The sequence below is a fragment of the Suncus etruscus genome, chromosome 2 (assembly GCF_024139225.1).
Source record: "Suncus etruscus isolate mSunEtr1 chromosome 2, mSunEtr1.pri.cur, whole genome shotgun sequence".
NCBI classification, from domain to species: domain Eukaryota; kingdom Metazoa; phylum Chordata; class Mammalia; order Eulipotyphla; family Soricidae; genus Suncus; species Suncus etruscus.
Window position 1 is genome coordinate 100,106,226 of NC_064849.1, and position 24,651 is coordinate 100,130,876.

At 47.5% G+C, this 24,651-nt stretch overlaps 1 protein-coding gene across 1 annotated transcript in view; it reads right to left on the bottom strand.

The window, feature by feature from the left end:
• The window catches only part of PDZD2 (PDZ domain containing 2), a 410,667-nt gene that overhangs the window by 253,100 nt on the left and 132,916 nt on the right, over nt 1-24,651 (bottom strand). The window contains 1 exon segment of the mRNA XM_049769043.1: nt 6,987-7,804. Coding sequence (XP_049625000.1) covers nt 6,987-7,462 — 476 coding nt within the window. The 5' untranslated portion in view covers nt 7,463-7,804.

Here is a 24,651-nt window from a genome sequence, read left to right on the forward strand (position 1 = left end):
CTGGCAGGCTCTGGGTTGGGGGGGACCATGTGGGATGCTGGGGAATAGAACTCAGGTCTGTCCCTGGTTGACCATGTGCAAGGCAAATGCCCTACCTGCTGTGCTATTGCTCCAGCCCCAATAAATAGGACTTAAAAATTATAATATCTTTATTTAGGCACTAAGATTACAAACTTGTTTGTAGTTGGGTTTGAGTTATTAAAAAAAAAAAAAACCAAAAAAAAACCTTCACCAGTGCAATCTTCTCACCACCAATGCCCACTTTCTTCCTCCTCCTCTCCACCCCCTGCCTGTATTTGAGACAAGCATTTTATTTCTCTCACTCACTACCATTGTCATGATAGTTGATATGATATCTGAGTATTAAACTAGGATAAGTCATGTGGAAGACAATTGCCTTAACCCTTGTACTATCTCTATGGCTCAATTTCCTTCCCTACCTCCTTCCCTCTTTCCCTCTCTCCCTCCCTCCCTTTCTTCCTTCCTTTGTGAAACAAAATTGTTCTATTAAAAGAAATTTATTTAGAGAAATATAAGGAGAGAGAGAGAGACAGTAATACTTTTTTTTTTTTTCTTTTACTTTCTTTTAGTGTTTGTAGGCTACACCCAGTGGTGGCTCAGGGCTAACTCCTGGGCTCTGCATTCAGGGATCACTCTTGGAGAGATTTGTGTGCAAGGCAAGTGTCCTATTCACTGTAATATCACTTCAGCTTCAGTAATACATGTTTAAGAGAGAACTTGAGGATTCCCCAGAAGGGAAAAGGCCTTATTTTAATAATTTATGGCTAAGTAGGAAAAAAACGAAAGAAACAAGAAGGCAGCCGGCCTGGACACTGCTCAGTGCAGTGCTAGCTCCAACCACAAGGCGGCAGGTGAGCGCCGAGCTAAAGGGCTCCCGCCCATCCATCCTTCCACCTTCAGGAAGGTCCCTGCAGTTCCCACGTTTAGGAAGCTTCCAGCAGTGACTACAGATCTCCAGGTAAGGGATGTTGCAACATAGAGACAGTGAGGTAGAGCATGCATACAAAAATTTTATTTGCTATCTTTTTTGTCACTGTAAGCTCTTTTAAAAAATAAATTTGGGGGATGCAGAGCTATTGCGTAGCAGATAGGGTGCTTGCCTACCCCATTGTTTGATCTCTGATACCCCATATGGTCCCCTGAGGCTGCCAAGAGTATACCTGAGCGCAGAGCCAGGAGTAACCCTGGAGAACTGCTAGATATGGTGCACGCACACACATACACACGCACGCACACACACACACACACACACACACACACACACACACACACACACACTTTTTACTTGAATCAGCCTGAGATAGAGTGAAAAAGTTGTTGAAGGTTGAGTTTCAGCCATGCAATGTTTCCACACCTATACACCCATCCCTTCACCAGAGTGCATTTTCTGCCCCTAATGCCCCCAATTTCCCTCCTGTCATCCTCAGCCTGCTTCTTCAGCTGACTCTCCTCTCCTCGTTTCTCCTCCCCTCCTGTCCTGTCTTCTTTCCCTTTTAGATCTATTTTTTTTTTTAATCCTAATGTCAATTAGAAAGTAGCAAAGGTGGGAAAACTCTTGGCGCTAGATTATAGGAAAGAAAATTCCAGGTAGGGAGAGAAGAGGAGGAGGAGGAGGAGCGAGAGAGATGCGGAAGGAACACGATTTAGGGTCAGGGTCCTTGGGCTGGTCTGGGGTACAGAGATAAGGCATCTGGATATATTGAAACCACCAGAGCAAACACTGCTGAAAGCACAGGACCCCAACGACAATAATGAAACTTAGAAAAATGGGTATTAGGCTGAGGGGAGCCTGGAGTCACTGACATCAGAAATTATTTTTCACAACTTTCTACATCATGGATGTCCTGATAAGAACTGTTTATTATTTTTTAATCTGAATTTTGGGGGCTGGAGCAATGAGTTGGGAACTCAACTTGCATGTATCCTAGATGGTTCAATCTCTGGCATCCCAGATGGTCCCCCGTGCCTGCCAGGAGCTATTTCTGAGCAGATAGTCAGTAGTAACCCCTGAGTACAACCGGGTGTGGCCCCAAAACAAGTAAAACAAACAACAATATATCTTTTTTTTTTTTTTTTTTTGGTTTTTGGGCCACACCCAGTGGCACTCAGGGGTTACTACTGACTATCTGCTCAGAAATAGCTCCTGGCAGGCACGGGGGACGCCGGGATTCAAACCAACCATCTTAGGTCCTGGGTTGGCTGTTTGCAAAGCAAACACCGCTATGCTATCTCTCCGGCCTCCCAACAATATATCTTAATTGCCATAATCATTATGTGTTGAGCCAAAGACAAAGTCTGAGAACTTGGATCTTGGACCTCAACTCGCTTTGCCACCATTCTTGAGCCTCCTGGGAAGCTTCTTCTGGAGCCTCAGTTTTCACCTTTCCCTAGGGCCGAGGATGACTAGGAAGGACCCTTGGACCCCTCCAGCCACCATGTCCCCACAGGAGACAGCATGTGCGCAGGGTAGGCTGACAAGGCCTCCGGACCACGGGACTATTCCATGTGACGGCTTTTCCAGATAATTGAATTTTAAATGCGGAAACTTGTTTTCCTTTTAGCCTTCCGTAATGGAAATCTTTGGAAAGCATATTACACGCTCCTGTGGCTCCTTAAATGGTGAGCAGGATCTAATTTAACCTTTTCTTGATGTTTCTAGGTCATCACGGCCATCATGGTTGGCTCTGGGGACATTTGGAGGCCCAGCGCCTCTCACCCAGTGGCCCCAGAGGCCGGGTTATGAAGCTCTAATTGGCCCATCCTTCCTTGCTGCCTGCTCCCACACCTTACCCCTGCATCACTACCTGCAGTCAGCTCCCCAAGCAACGCCTTCGAGCTTCCTCCTGACACTGCTGAGAATCAGCTAGAACTGAGGAGGAACTCGAGGTTGCCATGGGTGACCAGAGTCTGAGCGAGCAAAAATCTTTCCAGTGAATCTGAAACTGTCTCCAGGCAGGGGTGCTTCGGCCAGGGACTAATGGTCAACGAGGCTGCCAGGCCAGAGAGTCTCCTGTACACAGGCAGCCAAGGGCCCTAAGCTCCCCCAAAGGCCTGCTTCCCCTGGACCCTTTCCTACCATCACAAAGATATCTCATGCCACACAGCTCCATGAGCACCTGCACACACGTCCTTTCCAGCATGTGTGTCCAGGCTGGGCCAGCAGTGGGTCAGGGGTTGACGGTCACCCTAGTTTTTGAGCTGAAGCTGATGCTCTTTCTGGCTGAGGAAAATGCCAAAGGTTGAGCCTTGGGGCCAGAGAGACAGTAAAACAGGTAGGACATTTGCTTTGCACATGACTGATTCTAGTTCAATCCCCGGCACCCCTATGGTTCCCTAAGACCTGTCAAGAGTGAGCCCTGAGTATAGAGCCAGAAGAAAGATCTGAGCATCTCTGGCTGTGGTCCCCAAACAAACACCCACTCCTCCGCAAAAGTCGGAGTCCCTTTCGGTTCCACAGACTCAAAGACGTTTTTGGCTCTACTCTGGGCTTTGGCTGCTGAGTGAAGATTGAGAAAGCGCAAAGCCTCCTACGGCTGAGTGTCTGACCTTTGGTAAAAGCCCACCTAGGGCTCCACTATCTCATTCACTAAGTCAGGGGTTCCCAAACTATGGCTTGCCAAAAGCAGGCCCATAGATCCCATTGAAATACTGGTAAATTTCTTGATTTAACTTTACTTGTTCTTCCTTTTAATTTTTGTTTTTACTTCAAAATAAGGTATGTGCAGTATGCACAGGAATTTGTTCAGTTTTTTTTTGTAAAACTATAATCTGGCCCTCCAACGGTCTGAGGTACAATGAACTGGCCCATTTAAAAAGTGTGAGGACCCCTGAACTAAGTAAGTGATCCTCTTAGGGGAAAGGACCACAGTGTCCAAGATGGTAGAAGACCACGGCCCTGTATGGTTTTGCTGTGTACTAGGCTCTGTTCACATTTATATTTATTATTATTATAGGTTTGGGGCTACAGTTGACTATTTAGGGTTTGCTGCTAGCTCTGGTCTCAGTGCTTACTCCTGATGTGGTTCAGGGACCATAATGGGGTGCTGGGTATAGAATCCAGGCTAGCCATATGCAAGGTCAGCACCTTTAACCCTGTACCATGTCTCTGGCTTTATTTATGAACACATACAAACACACACACACAAAGAAAATAAAAAGCCCAGTCAAGGTTCATATCCTGGAAAATACATTTTAAGTAAAACATGGGCCCTTTTTACTTTTCAGAAAAGGCTATTTGTTTTTGTTTTGGTGTGTGGGTTGTGTTTTTAATGAATTCCACATTTTGTTACCATTTTGGAACAATCTGTCCTCAGGGAACAGATCTAGTTTACTTATAGAAAGCAAACTGAGGAAGGGAGGGTCTGGGGTTACAAAGCATTTCTTGTGGGAATTAATATATTTAAAAAAAAAAACCGACAACAAATAAACTTCCCAGTATTCTCTTCATAACACAGAAGTAAATAGAATGTTCCAGAAAATACCATTTTCCTTTGGGTAAATATAGCAGATCTGGAAAGCAAATGCCTTCTATGTTTGCAAGATGGGGTATGGAGGTGACGTCAGGCATAACCAACTTCCTTCCCCTATCCAGAATGTTCTCTGGAGCTCACTTGAAGATGATACTGGATCCACACAAAATAACATGATCTCCCAGCTCAGAGACTAGATGCAAACTGCAGGCAGAGGTGGAAGAAGAAGAGGGCGCGGCTATATTCTAGGAACAGCTAGGCTGCAGGGCTGGTTCTGGGCTGCAGAAATGAGTTCAGTTTGAGCTGAAAATGTCTTTGTCCTTCCACAGGGACAAACTTTTTTTTTTTTTTTTTTTTTTGGGTCAAACCTGACCATGCTCAGGCTCTGCGCTCAGAAAACTCTCCTGGTATGCCAGGAATTGAACCACCGTTTGTCCTGAATCAGCTGTGTACAAGGCAAAGGCCCTACCAGTGTGCTATCTCTCCAACTCAGGGATATACTTTCTAAATGAACTCTAAATTCATTTTGTTCCATTGTATATTTTTTTTTGTCTCATAGCCACACCTGGTGATGCTCAGGAGTCACTCCTCATAGGCTCAGGGACCATCTGGCTGGGGATTAAATCCAGGTCAGCCATGTGCTATCACTCTGACCTCTGGAAGCTAATTTTTGAAACAAGCAAACCGTGACCTTCTCATCAACCTCTTACACCTGCTCCTCCCACAGAAACACGCCCATGACTTTTCCCAGAAGCTTCTAGAGTGTCCTCAGAGAAAAGACTGTGAGAGAGGACTGGCCACAGCAAACAGAGTTGGACTGTCTCTGTGTGTCACCTCCTAGGGAGGCCGTAATACAGCTCAACAAATGGTGTGGCTGATACTACAGAGTTGGACTCAGCATCCCGGAGACGAAAGGCCCTGGATCCAGGCGTTGTCAGAGATGTGCTCTCCCTGAGATAACCAGAAAAGCCATACCAGAAAAGCAAGACAGCACAGCCTCAATCTTCCTTCTCTCTGGACATGTGTCTGTGTCCACAGGTGCCCTTATTTTGCTTGTAGGGTGATGCTTGGCCATGCTGGGGCTACTCCTGGCTCTGTGCTCAGGGTTGCTCCTGTGGTGCACCAGAACATAGGCTTGCTGGGGATCAAACTCAGAGTTCTCTCTCAGCTTACACTTTCCCTTTCTATATGGAGCCTGGTCACCCGGATCACCAGAACACTGGACCACCAAAGGACCCGCTTAGCCTAACACATTGCATCTGCCTTGACCATGTCCACCTAAGGTCCTGTTCTGAGGTACAGGAGATCAGGGCTCCTTCATGTGAAGAGGGGAGCGGGAGAGAGGCAGATTTGAACCCTCACGCTCTTCTAAAGAAGTTCTGACTTCAAACCCAGCTTAAAGAGAAGGAGCAGTGCCTCCAAAGAGTGGCTCAGATTAGGATGCAAGGCAGCAGCAAAGGCAACAAATTGGTGTTGGGGTGCTGGCCATGAAAAGTGTTCTTATTAGCTGTGGCTTTTATGATCCTAAGGGGTGTGTGCAGAGAGGAACATGGGGATCACTATAGATGCCAGCTCCCACTCAGCCCTGTGATAGATGGATTTTGGTTTGGAGCCCACACCTGACAATCTCAGAGATGATTGGTCTGTGCTCAGGGATGACTCCTGGTGGTACTCAGGGGACCATCTGGGATGCTGGGGATGAGCCTGAGTTAGCTGTATGACAACTGGGTTCTTTTTTTTTTTTTTTTTTTTTTTTTTTTGAGAGAGAGAGAGAGAGAGAGAGAGAGAGAGAGAGAGAGAGAGAGAGAGAGAGAGAGAGAGAGAGAGAGAGAGAGAGCTCTGCTCTCTGGGGTGCTCAGGGCTTGCTCTTGGCTCTAGATTCAGAGATCACTCCTGGCAGGACTTGGGGCCATACGGGGTGCCAGGGACCAAATATTAGTAGGCTGCATGCAAATCAAACACCCTCCCCGCGTGCTGTCACTCCAGCTCCTATTTCATGCCTTTTAAAGCATGTGTGTGTGTGTGTGTGTGTGTCTGTGTGTGTGTGTGTGTGTGTGTATTAGAGAGACTTTCCCCTTCCACCGGGGACCTCAGTGGCCTGCAGGACACAGTAAAGGTCTTGGGGAAGTCTGATTCACTCAAAATCAAAGTATGGTTGGAAACCCCTCCTCTACCACCAAAATCTTCCAGAAAGCTTGTGCACTGACCCTAGTTTTTTTCTGTTCTGCAGACACAACGCTCTGACATTTGGAGCCTGGAAGATCCCAGGGCTTAGGGCTAGCTAGTTTCTAGAAATAGCAGACGAGCCCTCTGACCATGCACTTGGACAGATGAACCCATCCAGAGGCACCCCCACCCCGAAAACCTCATGTCCTTCACCACACACGCATGCCCACACATGCCAAGTCCTTTTTTTTTGTCCCCCCCCCCACTGCAACAGCAACAGCAGCAGCAAATTGAGGCCCCCAAGATTGCCAGCCGGAGCCCCCCACTCACCTGGCCCCGCTGACGTCCACGCCCACCATCAGCTGCCCGTTCAGGGAGAGGATCTCATCCCGAAGCCGGACCTTCCCACTCTTCCCGGCGGGGCTGTTCTTCCTCAGCTCGGTCACCCAGATGCAGCCCACGTCCAGCAGGGGCCCCTGGTGCGGCTTCCTCTTCTTGCCCCCCCTGCGCCTGTCTCCGTAGTCCCCGAAGACGGGGATATTCCCAAAGCTCAGGCCCACCGTCTCGGCGTCGCCCAGCTCCTTGGCGAGGTACACGGTGCAGATCTCCATGTCGGGGGGCCCGGCCTCGGGGGGAGGCGCGCACTCATCCACGGCGAAGTTGAGCTGGATGTACTCCTGCAGTTTGCGGATGGCCGCCTGGCACAGCCGCTGCTCGGGGCCCGCCCCGCCCGCCCGCAGGCTGCCCTGCAGCCACTGGCACAGCAGGGGCAGGTGGCGCGCCGCGTTGTCCTGCGTGATGGGCATGGTGCTCACTCGCGCGCCCCGGCATCACCAGATCACTCGCCACCGAGCGCCCGGCCCAGTGAGGCTCCTCGGCCTGGGGCTGCCCTGGCTGTCATAGGATCTACCTGGCATTGGGTTCCTGCTGGCACACCGGCCCATGGGTCCTCTGCAGGAGATGGGCAGTGAGTGAGGTGCAACGGGAACAGCCTTGGGAAGAGCAAGGGCACCTCTTGGAAGGCTCAGCCCAGGTAGGAATGGCCTATCCGACAAGGCCTGTCCTGGTTCAGGTCAGCTGTGTGGGGCCATGCAGGTGGCCTGGATGTGGGTCCCCTTTCGCAGGATCTGCTCAGGATTCATTCACACCTTGGGAGGAAAAGATAGAAGAATCTGGTTACCGTGGGGAGGCTTGACTCCAAGGAGAGGACTTCAGGACACAGGAGTTTGCTTTTATGGCTTATTGACCCACACCTATTTTTATGTCTGTTTGCATTGGAAGGGGCACACCCGATGGTGCTCAGGAGTAACTCCTTGCTCTACATTCAGGAATCACTCCTGGCGGTGCATGGGGAATCATGGATTGCTGCAGAGCAAACCTGGGTCAGCTACGTTAATGTTAGGCTGTACTATGACTCCTGCCTGTGTTATAGGCCCACAGCCAGCAGACTCCAGAGCTGATTCCTGGCTCTGAACTCAGGAATCACTCGTGGCAGGGATTGGGGGACTATATATGGTGCCAGGGATTGATTGATTGATTGATTGAGCCCAGGTCGGCAGTGTGCAAGATCAACACCTTAACCCTCTGGACTACTGCTCTGGCCCCCAAGTTTGCTTTTCATACAAGTAGCATACATATACATATAAAGATAATCACACATATACACACATAAAATGAGGTACCCACAGAAACACATCTACAGATACACAACATAGAGACACATAGATGAACATATAACACAGGTACAACGTACAAGTATATAGTTTAGGGGTAGAACACTGGCAGGTATGAGGTCCTGGGTTCAATTTCTGGCATGAGCTGAAGAACCCAACAATGGGGCCAAAATGACAGTACAGTGGGCAGGGTACTTGCTTTACTTACATGGAGCTAACTGCATTTGGTCCCCAGCATCCCATAAGGTTTTCTGAGCCCCGTCAGGAGTGATCCCTGAACACAGAGCCAGGTGTCAGTCCTGAGCACATCCAGATGTGGGCCCCAGACCAACAACAATAAAAAACCAATAACAGGGGCCGGAGAGATAGCATGGAGGTAAGGCGTTTGCCTTTCATGCAGGAGGTCATCGGTTCGAATCCCGGCACCCCATATGGTCCCCTGTGCCTGCCAGGAGCAATTTCTGAGCCTGGAGCCAGGAATAACCCCTGAGCACTGCCAGGTGTGACCCAAAAACCAAAAAAAAAAAAAACAAAACCAATAACAATGAAAAAAATAGACATAACACAAGTACAAATATATACAAAATATGCAGATACAAGACAGACATATAGATATAGTTATACTGATGTATACACATACTTAGACAAACAGACTCACAAAGACACACACCCTGGCCTCAGACAGACACCTCTGGGTTTCCTAGAGGCAAACACTGCCTGTCTTTTCCATGTAAGATGCATCCCCTTGTAGTAGGAAAATGTAGTGATTTTTGCCAGAACCATCCCAATTCACACATTGATGGTCATATGAGGAGACTGCTGGGGGAAGGAGAAGCACTAGAACACCGGGAAGGGAAGGCCTGGGTCCATAGGACTTGATCCACCTAGCTAGGAGGGCGCTGAATGCAGGACAGTATGGTGAAGAGGCCACAGTAAGGTAAGGGGACCAGTGAATGCAGCTGCAGCAGCTGTGGCGGCCCCATTGAGCCCAGCCCTCTCCTTCCATCCTTTTCCTACTTGTTTTGGAGCAACACAGCCCTCTGCACCCCACAGCTCTGATTGAAACAACCTCTACTTGGCCAGTGCCAAAGCCACTGGCCCCAGATATGTTTCTCCAGAATTCTGGGGGCTCCTCGGTCTGAGTACAGAGTACCTCGTCATCCTGCACTCTGCAGGGGCAGCTGGTCTCAGCCCCATAACCACTGAATTTGAAGCATCAGAAGTTCCCACATTAAAGGTTAACTTCATCCATCAACAATTCTTCTTCTGCACCCAGTAGGTGCACTTTTCACTTTTTATCTCCTTCTGTAAACATAGGAAAATCAGTCCCTTTTACTCTTTTTCCATAGTCAATTTTGCCCCAGGAAAGTTCATGGATCCCACCATAAAGTTGCATGGACAGTGTTTTCCAACCTTCGCAGAAAGTGTTAACTGAGACTAATAATAAACAGTAGAGATGTTAGAATTTCTGTAAGATAATAAATTACTATCTATCTATCTCTATCTAATCAATCTATATATCCATCCTTCTGTCTATCTATCTATCTATCTATCTATCTACCAAAGAATACGGTGCATAACAAGGAATGATAAAATCATGCAATTTGCTGCAACCTAGTTGGAACTGGAGATACCATGTTGAGTAAAGTAATCAGAAGAAGAAAGACAAGCACAAGATAAAACCACTTATCCATGATAAATAGAATAACTGGATGAGTAAATGTAGCTTTTTACTAAATCACCCTTGACCCCAGACTTTAGAAGGTGAGAAATCGAAGCAGAAAGGAAGAAAATGAAAAAAAAAAAAAAGAAAGGAAGAAGATGAGAAAGGGAAGTAAAGGGTAAACAGGGGTCGGGACTTCAGTAATACTGGTGATGTGGGGGAGTGGTACAGCTATATACCCAATGCACAGACTCAACAACACTGAAAACATAAGCTTTAGCTGCAATCATGAAATTTTGTAAGGTATGTGCCAAGGTGGCAGGCAGGGGACAGATGGGGGGATGACGGAGTATGGAAACACTGGTGATGGAGTTGGCACTGATATGATACCACTGTTAATGATATTGGTGCTAAGTTAGTATATGACTAAAATTAAACTATGAATAACTTTTTAAAGCATGATTCTTTAATTTCCAAAAAGATAACGAATGACCATATTACTCAACAACCGAAAAGAAATTGCCAATATCGGGAGTTTTGAGTGGCCAAAAAGTTGGAATGCCAATGATTAAATAGTTACAAATATCAAAACATTTATCAGATATAAATATGTATGTATATATATCATCAGAATCCTATTGGAAAGAAACAGAACAATCCAAGAAAAGATAATCTAGGAATGGATACAAATTGGATGGATACAAATCTCCTTTAGCCAAATGTCCTTTGTTATTTCTTCACAGCACAGTAACTCCTGGCAGATATATTAAATGTCATGAACAAATCAAAATATTTTCTACAGAATGAACTACCTTCAAGAGTCTTCATTTCCTCATTCGTAAAATGAGAAAAGTTAATAAACAAAATCTTTGTTGCTGCTGTGCTGGAGATCAAACCCAGGGCTTCACACATTCAAGGCAAGTGCCCTACTACTGAGCCACATCCCAGCCTTAACTACCTCTCAGGTGGCTTAGAGTGAGCAAGAAACTGTCCAATCCTGGGTGTTAGCATTTGATAAGGTGGACTGTGTCTGATTTATTACTGGATTTCATACCCAAGCCCAGTGCCTGTCACCCTATAGACTTTTGATCCTGTAAAGCAATCCTTTAAGTCATAGGTTTAATGGAGTATAATGAGAGGTGTTAGTCACGATTTAGATGATTCCGGACCTACCAATACAGAGGAAAGCGCTGGGGCAAGATGACCTTTAAACAAGCTGAATTCAAGAAAACAAAACTCAGGAGAAAGATGATTTCCCATCTATCTGTGTCTACAAATTCAATCTGTATGAACTAGAAAGCTATTAAGAATGCTGGCAGATTCTAGGGATATGCCCTAGGAACACAAAAACAATACAAAAATGCCCTCTTCAGCCCTATGTTAATTGCAGCTCTATTTACAATAACCAGAATCTACAAACAACCCAGGTGCCCATCAACAAATGAGTGGTTAAAGAAACTGTGGTACATCTACACAATGAAATACTATGCAGCCATCAGGAAAAATGAAGTTATGAAATATTACTATACATGGATGGACATGAAAACTATTATGCTGAGTAAAATGAATCAGAGAGAGAGAGAGATATAGAATGATCTCACTCATTTGTGATACTAAAAGCAAAACAAAAGGCAGTATGGTACTAATACCCAGAGACAATAGAGATGAGGGTTGGGAAGATCATCCCATGATATAAAGCTTACCACAGAGTGGTGAATATATTTAGAGAAATAACTGTACTGATAGCTACCATGACAATGATAGTGAGAAAGAGAAATAGAATGCCTGTCTGGAAGGCAGGCAGGGATAGGGGAAGAGGGAAATGAAGAGCATTGGTGGCGGGAAAGTTGCACTGGTAAAGGGGTAGTGTACATTCGATGACTGAAACCCAACTACGAACATTTTTGTAACCATGGTGCTTAAATAAATTATATATACAAAATGGTGGGACACTTGTCTTGCATCTCCCGACTCGGGTTCAATCTTTGGCATCCCATATGGTCCCCCAAGCCCGCCAGAGCTAATTCCTGAGTGCAGAGCCAGGGGTTACCCCTGAGCACCATTTGGTGTGCCCCTCCCTGCCCAACAGTGGCAGGGGATACAGTGGGCAGAGATAAAAAAAAGCAGGTGGGGTGCTTGCTTTGCATGCAGCCAACCCCAGTTCAATGCGTGGAATCATACATGGCACCCCCCACCCAGTATTTCCAGTAGTCCATGAGCACCAGTGGACCAGTGGATGCAGCTGCCAACCCTTCTTTGACCCCCGGTGGGGGAAGTAGGAAAGGAGCATCAGAGAAGGAAGGATTATTTCCAAGGTCAGGTCCCCTCCAAGGCAGTTAATCTGGCCTTGCTGGCATGGACAACACCAATGGTCAGCTCCACATCTACAGCTGGATTAAGAAAGAGAATTGCAGCCTGTTATTTTGTTGTGATTTAGGTTTTGGTGGGTGGGTGAGGCACACCAGGACATGCTCAGGATTTTCTCCTGGCTCTGCACTCAGAGATCACCTCTGCCAGGCTTGTGGGATTATATGTACTGCTGAGGATCAAACCTGGGTGGATGGCAAGCCCCTGACTCACAATACTGGTACCATTTCTCTGGCCACAGCCCTCTATGCTATTAACTGTTTTACTGTGAGCTCCTCAGAACAGGAGCAGCAAAGGCATTGGCCTCTACTAAAGTAATATGAGATGACTCAGGAGGGAAAAGGGGGGCACTCTGATGGGGGTGTGGGGTGTGGTGATGAACAATGTGTGCAGGAATCTCTAGCATCAATCGTGGCTCATGATGCCACAAAGAAAATGGGGGCGTGCATTATCCTGTGATACCCTGAAGAGGTGGTACCCTCCTACCTCCTCCTCGAATACAGTGTGGACCCAGGGAAGACAGAGCAGAAGCTGCAGACAGCACCCCCCTTTCCCCCTGTCTGCATCTCCCTCTCACGTGCCTGCCCAAGGGGTGGAACCCGGAGTGGAACTCATGCCACTGGCCGGCTCCCCCGATCCACCAGCTATAATTTCTCAATTAGATTCCCATCTAAAGCAAACAGCCATGATAGTCTAAATTAATTTTGAGAAGCCTGAAGCTGACAGCCTTAGCATCCCAAATAAATGCTTTCATGCTGAAGTAATTCACCGATACGGTGTTAGAACCACCACTGACTCAGATCCCTGAGAAGTAAGTCGTGTCTTCTCAGCAGTAGGAATGGGAGGGGCAGAGGAAAATCCCCTCTGGGGTGGATGCTGGTTAGGAAAGGGGGAAAAGAATTCCAGATATTATCATGGTTAGCACTCCCAACCCCAACTCCATCTTACCTAATCCCAAGAGAATTTACTGTTTAGTATTGAATTTCTTTTTTTACTGTGTGTGTGTGTGTGTGTGTGTGTGTGTGTGTGTGTGTGTGTGTGTGTGAGTGTGCGCGCGCGCACCACACCCAGTGGCAGTGCTCAGGGATTACTCCTGGCTCTGCACTCAGGAATTATTCTTGGCAGTGCTCAGGGGACCAGATAGGATGCTGGGGATCAAAACCATGTCAGATGCATGCAAGGCAAATGCCTTACCCACTGTGCTATTACTCTGGCCCCTTAATTTCTAATTTATATTTTAATTTTTTTATTATTTGGTTTAGAGACCACACTGGCGGTGCTCATTGATTACTCCTGACTGTACTCAGGAATACTCCTGGCAGTGCTCAAGACTTTATGGGATGCTGGGAATCAAGCCACGTGCTGGGTGAGTGCCCTACCCGCTGTATTATCTCTCTAGTCCCAAATATTTAATTTCTTCTATTAGAATTTTAAATTTTGGAAGGAATGGGATAGGAAGACAAAAATGAGAAGTAAGAAATGAAGTAAAACTCAATCTTGGGGTCGAAGAGATAGCATGGAGGTAAGGCGTTTGCCTTGCATACACAAGGACTGTGGTTTGAATCCCAGCATCCCATATGGTCCCCTGAGCCTGCCAGGAGCCTGAGCATAGAGCCAGGAGTAGTCCCTGAGCGCTGCTGGGTGTGACCCAAAAACCAAAAAAAAAAAAAAAAAATCAATCTTGTGCCCAATGTCACCAATGTCATAGGCCAATTTCCTGAAATCCAGCAGCTCCTCTGGCAGGAGAGGAATGAAAGTGCCCCATTGCTTATCCCAACCTTACCTCAAGGCCAGCATCTCCTGCCTGGCTGGCTTGGTCAAAGTTCCCATGGCAGCTGTCTGGGATCTGACTTCACATTCTAACTTGATGCTCAAAGACCTCCAAAGGCCTCTCTACTTCCTCTAGGATTGGATCCCTCTTTAGAATTTTTAAAGTGCTCACATTTGGTGGGGCACACTTGACAATACTCAGGGCTTACTCCTGGCTCTGTAATAAAAAATCACTACTGGCAGTGCTGAAAACCATACTGGGTAGCAGGAATTGAACCTGAATTGGCCATGTGCAAGGCAAGTATCTTATTTGCTATAGTATATCTCCAGTCCCCAATGCTCCTGTTTTAATTATTTTTATTTTGGGGGTGGTTATGGGTCATGCTCAGTGACGCTCAGGGATGACTCCTGTGTACTCAGGAATCACTCCTGGCAGTGCTGGGGTGGGGGACATATGGGATGCTGAAGATAGAACCCCATCAGTCACATGCAAGATAAGTAAATGAGTACTTACCCACTGTACTAGCTCTCCAACCGCAATGTTTACATTTTAAACAAAAGCCAATATTCTTAGCTGGTTATCATAGATTTGTTCACTATGTCTCCTTACTGCCCATTCCAGGCTGAGCCTTGAACAAAGCCCACAATGTCCCCCAAAGCCTGTATCCTAGAGATGGTAAATGGCAGGGTCTTGGCCTGACCTGGCCTGAGTGCATTAGTGTGATCTGTGGAGAACATGAAGGTGGGACTGAGGTGAGTGAAAGGTGGCACTGAGGAGGTGAGTGAGAGCATAAATAAAGGTGGTACTGAGGAGGTGAGAACATAAAAGTGGCTCTGAACACAGGCATGATTAACACAAAGGTGGTACAGAGGAATTGAGTGACAGCATGAACATAGTACTGAGGTGAGAACATGAAGGTGGGACTGAGGAGGTGAATGAGATAATGATAATGTGTGTCAAAACACACACATACACACACAAAGGAAATGAGCTGACCTCATAAAAACTCATGAACTAAGGCATGGAGACTGTTGGATTAACGGGGAGCCACCCTACTCAGTATATATCTTGTTACCTACCCATTGATTGGAAACACATTGGATTGGTGTTTAGACTACTCGCTCTCCACCCCAGGGTGTGGTCTGGTTCTTCCTAATAAAAATTCAGGATATTAGGAGCCGAGAAATGGTACAGCAGTAGGGCGTTTGTTTTGCACAGGGCTGACCCAGGACAGACCTCGGTTCAATCCCCCAGCTTCCCATATGGTCCCCCAAGCCAAGAGCAATTTCTGAGCACATAGCCAGGAGTAACCCCTGAGCATTACTGGATGTAGTCCAAAAATTAAAAAAAAAAATCCAGGATATCAGAAATAAGCTTTCTTGCATTTCCGGCTTCCCTCCACTGAGCTTTCTGCTTCTTAGGAGCCAGAGGCTTTATGTGTTGGAATTATTGAAACCTGTTTCACTCCCCTTCAGTGTGTAGATTATTTCCTGTGTTGGGCATTTGCTTCCAGACCCATGTTACTCCAATGTCCTGGTCTTTGAGCATGAGGCTTCCATCACAGAGACAGTAAAAGAGTTATGGTGCCTGTCATGCTATTTGAATGCTCTGGTGCTGGATAAACAGACCGACAGTATTTAACTCATTAACGTGCTACTACATGGCCCCTGACCTCATTATAATTTAGCAATGACTCAAATACTTACAATACCCAGTGACATCGTCAGGTTGCTTTTCAATCTTAGCTATAGGATCCCAGGCATGTTGGTGAGCCTCTCTGAGCCCGGTTTCCTTATTTGCCAAATGAGGGGTTCCTACAAAGCTTCATTCCAGCCCTATAAAGTTTCCCGGATGCTGGTGCTGACTTAGCAAAGCAGAACTAGAGTTGTCAGCCTCATTAAGAGACACACAACACATGGAAGTTTGAAACCGTGCAAGGTTTGCGCCAAATTGCCTTATTAGATCTTGACTATCAGTCAAGACAAAGGCAGGGCAGTGGGGTGAGGGGTGGCGGGTGGATTCACATCCATGAGCTCCAGCCGCAGATCAGCAGCAGTTCCAGAAGATGAGAATTGTATCCTACTGAATAAACGTGCTTCGGAGCAGCAGAAGAAACCCAGGTTTCAAGCAAAAGGGAGGGTTTGCTGCAGGCAGAGCAGAATAGAAAACTGGCTGTTTCCAAAGACACCCCCACAGACTCTTGGAACTGGCAGAGGCCTAAATGGTGTGGAGCCTTGGCCTTTCTTCCTTCCCTCCAGCAAGCCCATAGGCATTAAGACTGGAGCACAGGGCAGGATACAGAATTCTCAGAGGAAACCCTAGGCTCCACCGTGGCCTCTGAGAGAAGCATCTTTTTCCCAGGCCTCCCTGAGGGATGCGTCTTCAACAGTGGTCATGAGAAGACAAATCGGAGACCTTGGAAGATAGAGAGGAGAGTCCTCATGTGACTTCTTCCCCACAGGAAACCAGAATTACAGGGAAGGAGAGGCTATAACAGAGAGAGCTCAATCCATCCCACTGTCCTTAGCCCTTGGTCTTGAATGCAGTGGACAAGAAATGAAGGGAAGAGGTCAGAGAGCAGAGCAGGGGTGAAGGTGATTGCCTTGCATTTGGCCAAGTCTGGTTCAGGTCCTGGCACTACACATGGATCCCCCAAGCTCCACCATGAGTGATCCCTGAGCACAGAACTAGGAGGAAGCCTTAAGAACTACAAGAGATAGACTGGCCAAACAATAGAGGGGAAAATGCAAGGAAGTTGAGGGTGAGCAGGCCTGGGGAGGAAAAAGGCTGAGCGTTGTTAATGGAGAGTCTGTCCTTGATCTGCTCGGGTGGCCATGATAGGGAGATGTGGAGTGCAGAAGTTGGACCCTCAGCCTCTTAAAAGCCTCTTTAAGGGGCCAGAGAGATAGCACAGCAGAAAAGCATTTGCCATGCATGCAGCCGTTCCAGGACAGACGGTGGCTCGAATCCCGGCATCCCATATGGTTCCCTTTGCCTGCCAAGAGCGATTTCTGAGTACAGAGCCAGGAGTAACTCCTGAGCACCGCTGGGTGTGACCCAAAAACTAAAAAAAAAAAGCCTTTTTAAGGGACTGGAGCAATAGCACTGTGGGGAGAGTGTTTGCCTTGTATGGCTGCCCTGGGTTCAATCACTGTCATCCCATATGGTAGACTGAGCCTGGCAACAGTGATTTCTGAACACAGAGCCAGGAGTAACTTCTAAATACTGCTGGATGTGGCCCAACACCCCCCAAAAACAAACCAAAACATAAAATGACTTCTTTAAGTCTCTTAAAAGCCATGGAAGAACCAAACAATAGCACAGCGGATAAGGATTTTCCTTGCACATAGCAACCTGGCTTCGATCCCCAGCATCCCATATGGTCCCCTAGCCAGCCAGAAGTAATTTCTGATCACAGAGCCAGAAATAACCTCTGAGCAACATCAGATGTGGCTCCCAAACAAAGAAACAAAAGGCACAAACATGCACACAGGTTAGCACTGTGACTGGGGAAAACCAGGGAGACAGCACAAGGTGACTTTGGTTTGGATCCCTGCCCACCTTCTAGTCCTCAGGCATCCAGGATCAGAAACCAGGTTGTGCACTAAGATAGCAATTGCTTCGTCTCATAGGTGGTATCACTAAGAAGGTGCATTCATTCACTTCTGGGTATAGGGGATGCACTGAATAGTGCTGGGCTCCAGGGGTATGCTCAGGAGCAACTCCCAACAGTGCTCAGGGGAGCCACAGGATACTGGGGACAAAGTCTGGATTCCTGCATGCAAAGCTTGAGTTCCAGCCCTGATGTCATCTCCCAGACCCAGAGATTCCACTGCAGTGAAGGTAATATGTCCACACCAATGGGCAAAGCCTGCTTTCCCCACGAACAGAGAGAGCACAGAGGGAGATTTCAAGAGGGCCTCACCCGGACCAGCCGGACTATGCCCAAAGAAATCAGCTGCATAGTTAGGTTCATTCCCCACTCACCAGCTCTTAAAAGGCAGCACTAAGATCTGGCTCCTACAACTATTCATTAAATAAAAAAGCGGGGGGGGGGGCAATAGTACAGTGGTAAAGTGTTTGCCTTGCATATGAATAATCAGGGTTTGATTCCCAGCATTCCATATGGTACCCCAAGTCTGCCAGGAGCAATTTCTGAGCACAGAGCGAGGAGCAACCCCTGTGAGTATGGTCTAAAAAACAAAATAATAGGGCCCGGAGAGATAGCACAGCGGTGTTTGCCTTGCAAGCAGCCGATCCAGGACCTAATGTGGTTGGTTCGAATCCCGGTGTCCCATATGGTCCCCCGTGCCTGCCAGGAGCTATTTCTGAGCAGACAGCCAGGAGTAACCCCTGAGCACCGCCGGGTGTGGCCCCAAAAAAAAAAACAAACCAAAAAAACATAATAAAACAAAACAAAAAATAAATAAATAAAATACATAAATAAGATAAATGGAGATGCTACATCTTGCAGTACTCAAGGCTTATTTCCAGCTGGACATTCTAGCAGTGGTCCTCAAACTATGGCCTGTGGGCCACATATTGTATTTGTATCTGTTTTGTTTCTTCATTGCAAAATAAGATATATGTAGTGTGCATAAGAATCTGTTCATAAGTTTTGTTTTTACTATAGTCAGACCCTCCAATGGTCTGAGGAACAGTGAACTGGCCCCCTGTTTAAAAAGTTTGAGGACCCCTGTAAGAGCCTCGATAGCAAACCTATGGCACGCGTGCCAGCGGTAGCTTGTGAAGGCCTTGCATCTGGCATGCAAGAAGGGGTCCGCAATTAAGATATGTGGTGCAGCAGGAGGCAAGTGTGCTGGTGTCTGCTTTGCAGCACACCTGGCAACATGGCCGGATTGGCCATTGGGAGGACTGGGCATTGTGAGGCAGTTTGAGCACTTGGGCTCAAAAAGGTTAGGCATCACTATTCTAGAGTCACACCTGGCACTGCAGAGGGGACCAGACCAATCCCGATGTTTGCAGACACCAACTATGCTGCAGCCTGGTGGCTGTGTTCTCCCTCTGGTCCTCCCTGTCCTCTGCACTCACCACCCCTCTTGGATTCCTGTGTCCCATCTCCAAATGCTGCCCCCTGACATCAGCGCTAGTGTCTAGTCTATGAGACACCAGCATATCATGGGGCCCTTCTCCCATAGTGACTGGCTCCCCAAGGCTATCTGTATGTTCATGGGCGCGCAATTACTGTGGGTTTTCCTGAGGATGAATTGTTCAACCATGTCTGTCTGTTGCATTTGCTAATTGAATTCTCAACCCAGTAACTGGTAATTTTCATTTCTAAGATTAGGGCTGGGGAGCAGCAGAGGTCCTGGCTCAGGAGCTCAGGACATGGTCCCTATTAGCTGTCATCACAGAGGACCATGGGGGCACCTTGAAGGGACTGCACCGCACCAGGTGTTGGCGAGGAAGGCAGAGACACAGAACTGGTCACACATGGAACTAACGCTGGAGGATCCTGTGTCCTCAGCACTGTTGCCCAGGAGACCTACTGAGGAAGTGTATGCCACTCTCTTCCAGACTGTTCTAGCATCTTCCAGAGTCCTGCTGAACAGATGTGGGAACAGATTGCTAGGGGACCTGCTTTCCAGTCATCAGTCATGGCGCTCGGTGTCCATGATGTCACTCAGTGGAAAAAGCCCACAGTCAGAAAAAAAATTTGGGGGTGGGGGCCCAGAGTGATAGCACGGCAGGTAGGTTGCTTGCCTTGTGGGTGGCTGACCCGGCTTCCATCCCTGGTCCCCCAACCCTGCCAAGAGTTGTTTCTGAGCACAGAATGAGAAGTAACCCCCAAGTGCCGCTGGGTGTGGCCCAACCCCCCCCCCCAAATGAGGGGAGAGGAGCATGGGTGTGTGGTTGGGCAGTACAGCACCTGCCTTGCATGTAGGAAGTATGAATTCCATCCCTACACCAGCCCCCACTGGCCTGGGAATAAAGCGTGCAGCCCTCACCAGCCCTGCAGCAGTAATGGCAGCACCCTTCCAGCTCTTGGAATTAGACACACCAGGTGTGACTATAGGGAGTGTAAACACTGACACTGGGGCCATTACAGTGGAAGGTTTTCCACTAGAAACCTGGTCTGACAAGGCTAAGCCTGCAGACAGGTTCTGTGGGGAATGGAGGCTCCAGGTACCCACAGAGCTGGGGAATACCCCAGGGTCACCCTGGCTAGGAGGGACCATGCACTGGGCTTGACCTGGTGTTGCTGCCCTGGTGGTGCCCTAAGTCATGCTACTGTTCCACAGTGCAGGTGCTGTGCCAAGTCCTACCCAGCAGGAAGGACTCAGCATGTACTGAAGAGCAGGTCTGGATGGGATGTGACTGTGGGTGTGACCCGAGCAGGGATGGGCATCCTGAGGACAAGCCAGACTCTAGGTGCCCAGCTACTGGCTCCCTCCCCACCGATTTCTCATCTCTCTCCTGCCCTCTCTCTTTCCTCTCTCCCCTGGCCTCTCTGTTTTTGTCTCCTCTCTCTCCTGCCCTCTTTCTCCTGGCCTTTCTCTCTCTCCTGCACTTATATGGTCCCCCAAACCTGCCAGAGTAATTAGTGAGTACAGAGCCAGGAGTAAGCCCTGAGCACTGCCAGATGTGGCCTAAAAAGGAAGAAGAAATAAATAAAAGGGCAAGAGAGACCCTGTGTTCAACCAGATAAATACTAGGAGCACCAATGAAGATGCACAAGGAAAAATCATTTATTCACCTGCTCATTCATTCCACAAGGGGTAACGGAGAGTCATAAGCAAAAATCTAAGCCTAGGAAACAGAGCGATAGCACAGTGGGTAGGTGTTTGCCTTAGGTGTGCTGCTACTCCGGGTTTGATCTCCAGCATCCCATTGGTCCCCCAAGCACAGCCATGAATGCAGAGCCAGGAATAAGCATTGCTGGGTATAGCCCAAAGGGAAAAGAAAATAATCTAAGCCTGAAAGCCTCTTCCTGTCTAGACAAGCTGATCTCGGCATCACCAGGCTAAGTTAGCTCCAATTGTTAGAGATTCTGACTGTAAAGATGAGGACCACAGTGGTGCATCTGTGAGCTCTTGTTCATACTCCTGTTTGATGCACTTGAGACTTACAGTGGCACAGTGATACCAAGGAACAGTTGGGACTCTGTGCTCTGTGACTCGTCCTCTTCCTTCTAACATACCCTTCTGCTTATTCCTGCTTTTCTTCTGGGGACCCCCTATCATTGAAAATCAGCCTAGGGGTTCCCTGTGTTCTCCCTTGGCAGTTTGTTTGCTTCCGAATGGGAATTCTGATGGGAGCAATACCACCTGGTACCTGTATGCCAATTCTTTCTTCTTCCACTGACACCATCACTTCCTTTGAGTACTTTGTCACTCAGGTCCTGCCAGAAGATGGGTCCAATGTTTCTTTTTACTTTTAAGTTTTTAATTATTTTATTTAAGTAACATGGTTACAAAATTGTTCATGATTGAGTATCAGTCACAGAATGTACACCACCCTTCACCAATGCACTTTTCCCACCACCAGTGTTCCCAGTTTCCCTCCCACCCACTCACTCCCACCATCTCTGGAGCAGGCGTTTTGCTTATATTTCTCTCTTTCCTTTTGACTCTGTGGTTTGCACTTTTGTGAATAAAGGGGTGCCATCATATCACTTTATTCCCTTTCAGAGCTCAGTTCTTGCCCAGCACAATCATTCCCAACTGTCATGGTCACAGTGGTCTCTTCTCTGCACTAACTGCACTCACTACTCTTTGTGGCAAGGTCTGATTTTTCAGTGGCAGATGACCGAGTCTAAACACTTACCTCTCTCAATTCCTTTATTAAATAAATAAATGCCTCATTAAAACAAACAGGGACGGAACAATGGTTCAAGCAGTAAGGCTTTTGCCTTGCATGCAGTAACCTAGGACAGACTGCGGTTTGATCTCCCACATCTCATATAGTCCCCCAAGCCAGGAGTGATTTCTGAGTGCATAGCCAGGAGTAACCCCTGACTGTCACTGGGTGTGGCCCAAAAAACAAAACAACACAAAAAAACAAACAAACACTTTCCTGACCAGTTCACCTTTCCCAAGACATTTAGGTTGGCTCCAGGCCTCAGTAATTGTAAATAGAGATACAAATGCCCTCTGGAAGAAGCTCCCAAGCAGTGTTCAGGGGGCCTAGGCATCACTTTTGGCGACATTTGGCCAACCACGTCCAAGTGGGGATTCATGTAGATTGAGATGTTAGAGCCCTACAGTTCCTGAGGCCTCTCCAGAGAACTTGGTCATGCTGGGATTTGAGTTTGATCCTAGAGAAAGAAAAGCATGTGCTCCTGACCCCTGAATGTCTTTTCAACCTGTCAAATATACTTTTGAATGAAGAATTTTCCTAACCCCTGGATAAATGTCTAGAGATGGTACTGCTGGATCACGTGGAGTTTCCACAGACATTATTGTTGGCTTTAGGGCTTGGAGTTATACTCAGCAGTGCCTAGGGTTTGCTCCTAGTCCTGTGCTTGGGGACCATATAAAATGGTGGGGATCAAGCCTGGCCTGACTACATGCAACCTGACTACATGCAAGTCAGAAATATTGCCTTTTCTACTATCTTTCCAAATCACTGAATATTTAAGGCACAACAGTGATGCCACTTTCCACCCCCCAGTGACAGTGTAGCAGGGTTCCATTCTCTCCTACCCATCACCTCTATGCTTCCCATAGACACCTGCACCTTGAACACATGCTGTGCCTGGTCCCGATATTATGGGGCCCAAGAGACTCTGGGGCAGCTGTAATGACAGTGTCATCTGGGGCTTAACAACATTTCTGGTCCACAGAAGAGAGTCCACAATCACACACACTATTATTATTTGTTTAGTTTGTTTCTTTGTTTTGGGGGCACATCTGGCAATGCTCAATGGTTACTCCTGGCTCTGGACTCAGAAATCACTCCTGGAGCATTCAGGGGACCAAATGAGATGCCGAGGATCAAAGCTGGACAACTCTTTGCAAAGCAAATACCCTACCTGCTGTTCTATTGCTTCAACTCCTAATTTTTCTTCTCTGGGCTATTCCCAGATATGATAAGGGCTTACTCCTGGCTCTGGACTGAGAAGTCACTCCCAGAAAAGCTCAGGGAACCAATAGGCCATGTGGAGAATGCAACTGGGTTGGATTCAGTCCTGCTGAACCCTGTACCATCTCTCCAGCCCTTGAAAAGAAACCACATACCCCCTCTGCCCAATCAGTGCTTCTGAGGCAGCCTCAGAGTCTCAGAAAGCAGCTCCAGGCATGTGAACTGACTGCTGCTCTTTTCTCTGCCCATTTCCAAGCAGCACAAGTAAAGGTGACAGGTTGGGGCCAAGGTCATTCACAACAGAACCCCAAGTGCCAGGGCAGAGGCATGGCCTCTCATCCTGCTGGGCTCAAGCACCTCCTCCCTCCTCCAGTAAGAGTCTGAATTACTCCTGCTTTTGATAAGTTTCCACCTGGCTACTTCCTATCTAGCACTGCCTCCTTTTCCTGTTGCAAAACATTTCCAGGAAACACATAAATCACATCTCCAGCAGAAGGCTGGGTAGGCACAACTCTGGGTTTCGGATGCAGAAAAAGGCAAAAGCTGCTTCTTTTGGGGGGGATTCTAAATAGTATCAAAAAGCTACCTCCGACCCACTAGCAAGGGCCAAACTGAAATAGTGGATAGTGCCCAGCAGGGTCTCTGATTCCTTGGCATTCTTTCAAACAGGAACATGGCAGCAGAGGCCAAGAAAAGATCACATGGGCTCGTCCCAGACACGGCTGAAAACAAACGTGTGGGACTGGAAGGAGGATGAACACAGACATACCAAGAACAGGCCAACTCATTCCATAAATATTTACTGAGGGCCGTTACCCTCGTGCCAGGCATTACCACTCGCCGCTAAAATACAAATGGAGTCAGTTCTGTTTCTGCCCTCAAGAGATGCCCAGTTTTCCTGGGGACAGACACATAAATAACTGAAGACAAACAGTGAAGAATGAAGGAATTCACAAAGTGGGAAGGGTGGAGGTGGGCGGACACTGACATACACGTTGCCAGTTCTAATGGGATTCCTCTAGGAAAAAAGTGTATGTGAAGCTCGGGAGACCATAGGGGGTGTAGAGAGGCTGGGGTTGGTGAGACAGATGGTGGTTAGCATCCCCTCTGGTTCTTAGACAATGAGTTTGGGCTCCTGGTGGTTTTAAAGATTTAATTATTTAAGCAAGAGAGTAAGACCTAGTTTGGGATTTTACATGCACTCTGTTGTTGTTGCTGCTGCTGCTGTGTTCTGTTGTTATTATTTGTTTTGTTTTGAAAGGAGGCTACTCCGGCTCTGTACATAGGGATCTTTCCCGGTGGTACTTGTGGGGTGCAGGTGATTGAACCTGAGTCAACAGCATGCAAGGCAAGCATCTTACCCGCTGTGTTATCTTTTGGGTTCCCCCCCCACACACACACACACTGCTTGTATCTCACCATGTAGATATATCTTTGAGGGGTGTGTGTTGGCCATAGCTGGTGGTGTTTGGAAAG